We start from the raw sequence: 8,948 nt of genomic DNA on the forward strand, positions 1-8,948 counted from the left end.
TAGCCTATACGGCAGCATTTTTGTGCCATGTTTAAAAATAACTAAATAAATAAAATTAATGTCATAATATTTTAAGAATAAAGTTAAAATTAAGATAATAAAATCATGTTATATAATGTGAAAATTCCACCCATAGGCCTACTCCTCCAAAAAAAAAAAAGTCTGTGGCATCCGTCATTCTTTTGACTTTTTTTAAAACTCTGATTGATCGATTCATGAGACATTTGTTTGTATTAAGTTGTTCTGATTTTTTTCAACATGCATTCACATATTTATGTTTATTTCGTGCTGCAAATATTAAAGAAGAAAATATAATTGATTCATATGCAGCTTGAACTGAGGCGAATTATCTCACTACAAATTAAAGAGCGTAAAAAAACGTTTGTTGTTTGTATTTTATCATAAAATTGACAGAAGGCTGAGACTTTGTAACAAAGCGCAAAGCTGCGATTATTGGGTGGCTTGCGTGCTACAAATAATGAATGGACTTGAAAACTTTAAACAACATTTCCAAGCATTAGCCTATAGCCTACCTTAACACATACACATTATTTGCATATGGGCCCGGGGCTGACTTGCTACGCCACTGATGTACCCGCGTTGTAACACAAATAAATGTAAGGTTTTTGGATTTTCCCCTTACTTTAAATGCATGCTTATGGCTCATTATTATTAATCGAAAACAACAACAACAACAAAAACATTAAACTTTGAACTTTTATTAACAAAATAAATAAGGATATGTTTTACCCGCGTTTAACACAAATAAATAGCCTATGGATTTCCCCTCAGGCTACCTTAAAAAGTTCGTAGTTTGTGGTTTATTATCTTATTAATTAAAACACATCAGCCATAAAATAGTACAATGGCAAATTCGCATATATTAAACATCTACCTTTATATATATATATATATATATATATATATATATATATAAAATGGACTATTGGTTAGGCAGGAGACACAGACAGGAGATTCTTGGAAGGCTTTTGCAGGATATCAGTCAGTTCTATCACTGACTTTTTTTCTTTTTTTTCATGTTTCTAACCTTGTTGTTTTAACTTGGCCATACAATTTATTATTATACATTTTTTTTAAATATACGTTTTGACTTTTTCATAGATTCACACTCATCTTGCAATGAAAAAAAGGGCACTTTTTCATTTCATGTTGTCCACAGCAGTGTTTATTGAAATTTTGACAGCAGTTCATTAAAAGCAATTGGTTGGACAAACTGATGACTGATGTTATTTATTTCCCATTTGGCAGATATGTACTTGTACTGTCTGCTGAACATCCACTAGTAGCCATGCTGTCTGTGATGTTGGCCCGTAAGAGTCATTCAACAACATTTCTTAGATTTTCACTTCATTTAGATGGGCCTTATGTGACAGCAGATGAATAGATGAATGTACCTCAAAATAAAATGACAGTCTACTGAAAGGAAATTTATATGCAACAAACAGTTAGTAGAGAACTCTTGAAAATACTTGCGAAAGCAAAAGATCAAAAGTAAGTAACCTTATATTGTTGATTTGATTTTAATGATCTTGTGTTGCTACTTATAGACAACTGAATGTGTACTGGAAGTCTGTTGATACACTGGTTAACATCTACATGTTGACAACTAAAATGCTCTTACTTTGCTGTATAAAGGTACTGAGAACTTGTTGAGGATTTGTTGTGTGTCTGCTAATATGTTGTTGAACATCTACAACCTAAATTGATAACACATGGATAACACTTTACTGACCAAATGTTTAACAGCTCTTTACATGTTATAGACATTATAATGATTGCTACAGAATGTTTAATAGACAATCTACAGATATTACCCTGATGAGAGTAAGTAGATATTTATTATAAGTAACTTATAGTCAGCAGACTATCTATAGGGGAACATCAAAATGAAGTACCAGGAAACGGAAGTGCTTTAATATTGGATTTTAATAGTGTATAAATCACTTTTATTGACAGTGATTGTTCACTTTATTGTTTACATTTAACAGTGTATCCTGGTTCAATTCTCCAATCCTGAAAGCACTCTGAAAGGATACTGGTACTGTTTTTCTGTCAGTTGCCCAAGTTCATACAGATAGATGGAGGAGCCAGGATTGGAGGGATCAGAGATGGCAGAAATAATGAAGAGGACTTTCTGTCCTTCAAATGGCTTTAATAAATGTTTCAAGATATTGACGTTGAATCTCATCTTTGCCATGAGATCAGAATTATTAAACCACTTCCTGATAGATGCCACAGGATACATGCTGTGCTCCCCATCTAGCTCTTTAAACCTGTCAGTTTTCAGGTACTCCTTCAGGGCTGAAAGATACGGATCTTCATACTTCAGAGACGTGAAGGTCAAGCACAACACTCCAAGAAAATCAGGATTAACAAGGATGCTGTTGAGACCATCTGAGTCTTCAATTCGGACCCCTTCCAGTGACTTGGTGACAGAACTCAAGATGTGAAGTTCAGACTTTGCATCATTTAACCACTGTTTAAGCATGTCAGCATTGAACGGAGAGCTCCTGTGGATCTTCAGGATGTCTTCCAGAGACTTCTCCTCCATCTCTCCTCCTCGAAAAGCAGGCAAGACCCTGCCAACTGCTTTCAGTAGCATTGCCTTGTAAATGCTAAATGAGTCCTGAAAAGAGCGCAGTCTCTCTTTAATGTCACTGAAACTATTAACCAGCGTGTTTCGTGACAGGTCATTGAATGTCCTCTCTGCCTCTCCCAGCTCCTCAATTATAGCTTCCATACTGAACTCCACACTTGCACTGATTTCTCTCTCTACCCGAGCTGCTGTTGCATTCAGAAGTTGAAGAGGATGGAGCCAGACTTTTATTGGGACTTCATTCTGTGGATTCTTCAGCAGAGTGGGGAGCTGCTTGTACAGATTCAGGGCCTCCATGTATGTGGTGGGGTTCTGTTGAAGGCGGACGTCACCGTGAAATGTGCAGGCAATCTTCTCAGCCATTTTCTTTTCAGCAGTGGCCATTTGTAAAGCTGCATTTCCCTCAGTGGATAATTTAGGGATCTTTTCAACCATGGCATTCAGGTTTCTCTCCATCTGCTGCTTGTTTTCCTCTTCTGATAGTGTGCGATCAAACACCATGAATGCTTGAGCTCCATACAGCACAGCAACGACCACATGAGTTGCAGTTTTCTGCTCAAACACCCCAGGGTAGGTGATCTTGCGCAGATGGCTCATAGTGAGCTGTTCGTATCTTGTGGTTTCACTGTAAAACATTGTAACTCTGGACTGTTGGTTTGAGGATTTGGTGTCACGTAGGAACCTGCCAGATCCTCCCACCTCCACAAGCCCCCCCAAGAAACTGGCCTTCAGGGAGGCACTTACATCCAGGAGATTGAATTTACTTGAGAGAGAATCAGAGCTACTGAACTCCAGATTTGCCTGGGGCTTTGGACGACTGTCCAGATTTTCACTCAGCGATTTCTTATCCCACAGAGTAACACCTGAAATCAGAAGTGGCTTGAACAGTTACTGTATTCAGTGACTTGGGTTAATTTGCAGGCTTTTTAGTATTTATACACAATGACGGATACGTGTTTATTCAACATGTTTTGAAAAGTGGAATGAAGGAGAAGTTTATTTAAGGTGGTGCAGCACCTGGAATGAAGGAATCCTTGCGGCAGTCATACAGTGTACCAGGGAACAGAAGTCTTCCTAGGGCTGCCACTTCCACTGTCTCTGATGGCAGAGCTGTTGAAAAAAAAATACAAAAACAACAAAGAGAAAATGTAACATTTAGAGCAGGTAAAAAAAAAAAACAATTTCAAGACAAACTTCAATTTAATGTATTTTTTTTATTTTTTTATCATTTTAATTCAATGTTAAACATTGTTAACATAATCTATCAAGTTGTTAGCATGCATTATCATGTAACACGTTTTAACACATTGCTTACACGAATTAACATTTTGCTAACATGTTTTAACTTTTTAACTTAAATTATTATGTTATTGGCACGTTTTATCCTATTGTTAGCATGAATTAGTATGTGGCTAGCATGTTTTAGCACATTACTAGCATAAATAAACATGCTGCTAACATGTTTTAACATGTTGTTCTAGAATAGTTGTTAAGCTTGGCTAGTGATGATAGCTTAAATACTCCATGAGAGTTATTTTACAATAGTTTTTAACCCCTCAATGAAAGTCTATGGGATTTTTGTAGATTTAATCATCTGGTTTATGAAAACCATATCAGATCAGTTAGAAAAGATCAAGCATACTGAGTCAGACCAGTCTAAAGGTCTGTCTTGAGTTTGCTGGTTGTAGCTTTAAAGCTCTAGGACTAGTTAGGGTCAAAACATTTCATTCTCAGAAGAAGAAGCAGTTTAAATAGCATTTCATTATGTTGACTTTCTCAAGGCAACATAACACATTTTTGCACCTTAATGCTAATGAAAATCATTAAATGAATTAGAAAAGACACTCTTGAGACCTGGGTCAAGCTATGCCACCAAGCTGATGAAAGAGAAAAGTGTTAAGAAATCAATGAAATCTTGAACAACATTAAGGAAATCTTTATAAAAGTTTAAGTATTCATAAAATATCATATATTTTTAATGCTAGATGGCACTATATTTGCAAGCTCAGTAGAAACTCTCTAGACATCTGGTCGGTTATGTCTATCAAGTTCTATGCAAATGACAAAGCATTAAAACATAAAAAAATAAAAAACTCATGCTGAAATTCTAAATGACAGGTGACCAACCGTGGCAAAATCACAATTGTCATGTCAGATTCTATATGATGCAAAATAACCATGGATCATTTTTCAGATTTCTTGACTTGTTGGTGGTGCTGTCACCAAAACTGGCAGAAACCCTCGGATCATGGTGCCAATGAAGCTTTCCAAGTTTCATTCCGATACAGAAAAGCATTGCTGAGATGTAGCCTCACTTCCTGTTTTTGGACCAGTGTTGGGGGTAACGCATTACAAGTAATGTGAGTTATGTAATCAATCATATTATTTTTCCAAGTAACTAGTAAAGTTACATATTACTTTTTGTTTTAAGCAAGAAAATATCTGATTTACTTTTTCAAATAAGACCAGCTACTTTGTTTTCTCATTTATTGACAGACAATGTCTTTGTTGCTGACCTTCATTGATCCAACTCAAACATACTAAGCAAAAAGGACTTCAGATAAACATAACATTTATGTTTGACTTTTTTATTGCTGAAGAGTGTTGAACTTTCTTCTCCTGTGTCCTATTCTTCTGTGATCCAGAACAGCAGCACAGCTGAATGGTTTGTTTGAGCAGCGTCCTCTATTTTACACATGTGAATTTATACTTCCGTCAGCCCAAGGCTTATTCATTTCACTTTTGGTGTGAAAGGGCTTTTACATTTACAAAAGACTTAACTTTTTTACATTAAAAACAAACAAGCAAGCCCAGCCCAGATTAGAAAAAGTAGTGCAAAAGTAACGTAACTCATTACTTCCCATAAAAAGTAACTAAGTAACCCAATTAGATACTTTTTAGGGAGTAAAGCAATATTGTAATGCATTACTTTTAAAAGTAACTTTCCCCAACACTGTTTAGGACTATTCAAGGCCACCCAGTAAGTGAGACAAGTTTCATTATTTTGCTATATATAGTGCCATGGACTACCAAAGACTCCCATATCCTTTGTGTCATTGCAGTTACACCAATGATACAATGTTGTTTCTGTGTCTATGTGGTGTTTTTAATCTGCTTTAAGTCAAACCATGTGCGAATTCATCAGTCAGCAGCATTGTTTAGTATTTTCCCATTAAAATCGCAACGAACCAAAGACAGACTTAAAAAACCTAGCCCTGTTTACTGTCACAAACATGTAACCAATCATGTCAATTGCATATTCAAGAAACCATGTATACTAAATGAATCAAGGTTGTAGTGTTACACTCAAGTAATTTTAGGGCATAAGAAATTATTTTCACAGGGAAAAAACGTTTCATTATGACATCTTGATGATAAAAGATGAGTTTAAATTAATAAAGTTATTGACTACAGCGGGACTAATTTAATAGTCTGAACTCAGTTATTGCATGTATACCAAACCTCACAGTGGTGTTTGGTCAGAGCAATGTCCCTGTGATGTTATTGAGTTCTAACAGCTCATTCACATGTTGTAGAACCACTCACATCTTACCTCGAGTCTTTAAAATTCCTCTGGGTCCTCTTAGAGTTTCTTCAGTTGAAGTCCCAATCTCATCGGCTTTGGGTTGTAACATTCCCTATATTTAAAGAAATGGTTCATTAAATCTTCCACAGATTTTTAAAAATCTCTAATCCATTGAAACACATCTGGTTAGACTTTTGCATTTTGTCTGAGCTGAGGGAATGTATTTACCTCTGCATTTACCACAGCAAGATACGCCAGCCAAAGGCATGCACATATGTAGATGCAGTTTTGCTGCTTTAGGTACATCAAGAGTGATGTCATCTTAGAAAAGTTAATGAGGAGACCTGATGGAATAAAAGTCAATGGAGAAGAGCCTCAGTGCACTCAATTAACTGATTTTGAGTCAATCTATTTGCCATGACAAATTTGTTTTGTGGAAAAAAAAAATATTCTGGAGGTTCAGTGAAAATTAGAAAAGATAAATCATAAGAATTATGAAAGATAAGATTTATCCACTTCTGTGCTTGAAACATGTAAAACATGTAGCACAGTTCAAAACACTGAAATGAACCAGCCAAATGAATTTAGATTGGTTTCTATGGCAGTGCTGAAAATACTATACAAATTAACCTATAAAGGTGCAACTTTATAGTCTCTCAAGTTTCAACATGACAGTTTCAATATTTGTTAAGCTTCTACTCTGAAAGGCTTGCGTCATATGTTCCTTTTAGTGAAAATGTTGGTGTAGATTGAGTTTTCATGAAAAAAAAAACATATAATACAATTCAAATAACTTCATTTCATGAATTCTCTCAACATTTTACATTTCCTAATAAATATGGATGGTTATTTAATTCATTTAAAACAAATCCAGTATTTAGGAATCCAAAGACATTCTTTCCTTTAGTTTGTTTGCAGTCTAGTGAAGTTTTTGAATTGTAATAGAAACATGTCTCTAAATCCCCTGTGATCCACTTGAGCTCTAAACGGCACATTCACACTAACATTACCTGTTCATCTTGTTTCAAAATGATGTATTACCTGCAGTCTCTGTGTGTTCTTGGTAAGTTAAAAGATTAAATCTTCTGGTAATGTCATGGGATTTCTGTAGTGATATTTATAATCAGAAAAAAAAAAAAAGGCCTTTTGCCCTCATGGACCCGGACTCTGCTTAGTGCCTCCACTGGAGCATCACAGCGCAATATTGTGAGGTCAGAGTCATTCGTGTTTGTGCCCCCAAAAAAGGCAGAGAAGTGAAAGGTTAATATGTGAAGTTAAAACAGATTATTATAGTGACTAGAGCTTTCAGTGGGACTGCATGGGTTTAATGGTCAGATGAGACCAAAATAAAGCTTGGTGGAAAAACACCAAACTCTTTAAGTTAAAGTAAAAGCTCACTTCGTTTGAGGGCATTTGACATTCCAGTATTCAGTGAATTTGCAGAAAACTCTATTTGCAGAGTTTGTTTTGCTGTTAATATTTAGCTTATTTTCTGCTTATTATTGAACTTGTTTTCTGTGTCAAAGAACAGTTTTGCAGAGCAATGCACTTTTGTCATCAGACTATAATGTAAAAAGCCACTGATGTTTGCACTTGGATGGACCTGGAACAGGTTTTGATAACCGCTTGGTTTTCCTCAGTCTACTGTTTGTTATGGGAAATGCATTCAGTCTCACCTGAAGCAGAGATAAAACGAAAGCCAAACGGAGAAAAAAAAATAGAGAAATAAAGAAATAAAGAAAGAAAAAGACAGATATCCAGAAGCAGAGGGAGGGAAATGTGCAGCTCTAAACTTGTGCTAAATTTAAATAAAAACATAATTATAACCATTCAGTAGTACTCAGTGTTTGAAATATCATGATACATATGTCAAGAGAAATATCATCATGAAACACTCATAATACAGCACATGACCTACATGTCCAGGCCACTTTTCAAGCAGTTCATGATAGCTGCTGCTGTGCAGAAATCATTCCCTGTAGCAGCACTGAAGGGACACAATTCACTCAACACATGGTTAGAGAGATGCAGTCTGAAAAACAAAACAAAACATTGTCTTGTACAAAGTGACGTGCTATCATTTCGCACCCTAGGCAGTGTCTGTGTTGCCCATCTAGTAGGCAGAGTGCTGTATATGAGCGGACAATGAGCCGAAGGAAGAAAAAGGCACCAGATCAATGTGATGAATATATTATCTTACAGTAATTAGGTGCATAAAAATTGTCATAAACTAAACATTTATCTAATCAAAAAATCAATATCTAAGCCCTGTCAATGTTCATAATAATATTAATTTGATTTGCCTTGTGCTCATGAACAGAAATTCAGACTTCAGTGAATGAGCGCCGCCACGCACGCTGAGGGAATGTATTTACCTCTGCATTTACCACAGCAAGATACGCCAGCCAAAGGCATGCACATATGTAGATGCAGTTTTGCTGCTTTAGGTACATCAAGAGTGATGTCATCTTAGAAAAGTTAATGAGGAGACCTGATGGAATAAAAGTCAATGGAGAAGAGCCTCAGTGCACTCAATTAACTGATTTTGAGTCAATCTATTTGCCATGACAAATTTGTTTTGTGGAAAAAAAAAATATTCTGGAGGTTCAGTGAAAATTAGAAAAGATAAATCATAAGAATTATGAAAGATAAGATTTATCCACTTCTGTGCTTGAAACATGTAAAACATGTAGCACAGTTCAAAACACTGAAATGAACCAGCCAAATGAATTTAGATTGGTTTCTATGGCAGTGCTGAAAATACTATACAAATTAACCTATAAAGGTGCAACTTTATAGTCTCTC

General features: G+C 35.7%; 1 protein-coding gene across 1 annotated transcript; it reads right to left on the reverse strand.

Moving 5' to 3' along the window:
* Positions 1-1,987: 1,987 nt before the first annotated feature.
* LOC107717951 (neoverrucotoxin subunit alpha-like) lies at positions 1,988-7,219 on the reverse strand. Its single transcript, XM_016524856.1, has 5 exons — positions 7,185-7,219; positions 6,372-6,487; positions 6,171-6,255; positions 3,635-3,727; positions 1,988-3,480 (listed from the first exon to the last, which is right to left on the reverse strand). The coding sequence occupies exons 2-5, from the start codon at positions 6,462-6,464 to the stop codon at positions 2,021-2,023; spliced, it is 1,731 nt and encodes a 576-aa protein (XP_016380342.1). The 5' UTR covers positions 6,465-6,487; positions 7,185-7,219; the 3' UTR covers positions 1,988-2,020.
* Positions 7,220-8,948: the final 1,729 nt, after the last annotated feature.

This window comes from Sinocyclocheilus rhinocerous, unplaced genomic scaffold (genome assembly GCF_001515625.1).
Source record: "Sinocyclocheilus rhinocerous isolate Xijiao unplaced genomic scaffold, SAMN03320098_v1.1 scaffold12094, whole genome shotgun sequence".
Lineage (NCBI taxonomy): Eukaryota > Metazoa > Chordata > Actinopteri > Cypriniformes > Cyprinidae > Sinocyclocheilus > Sinocyclocheilus rhinocerous.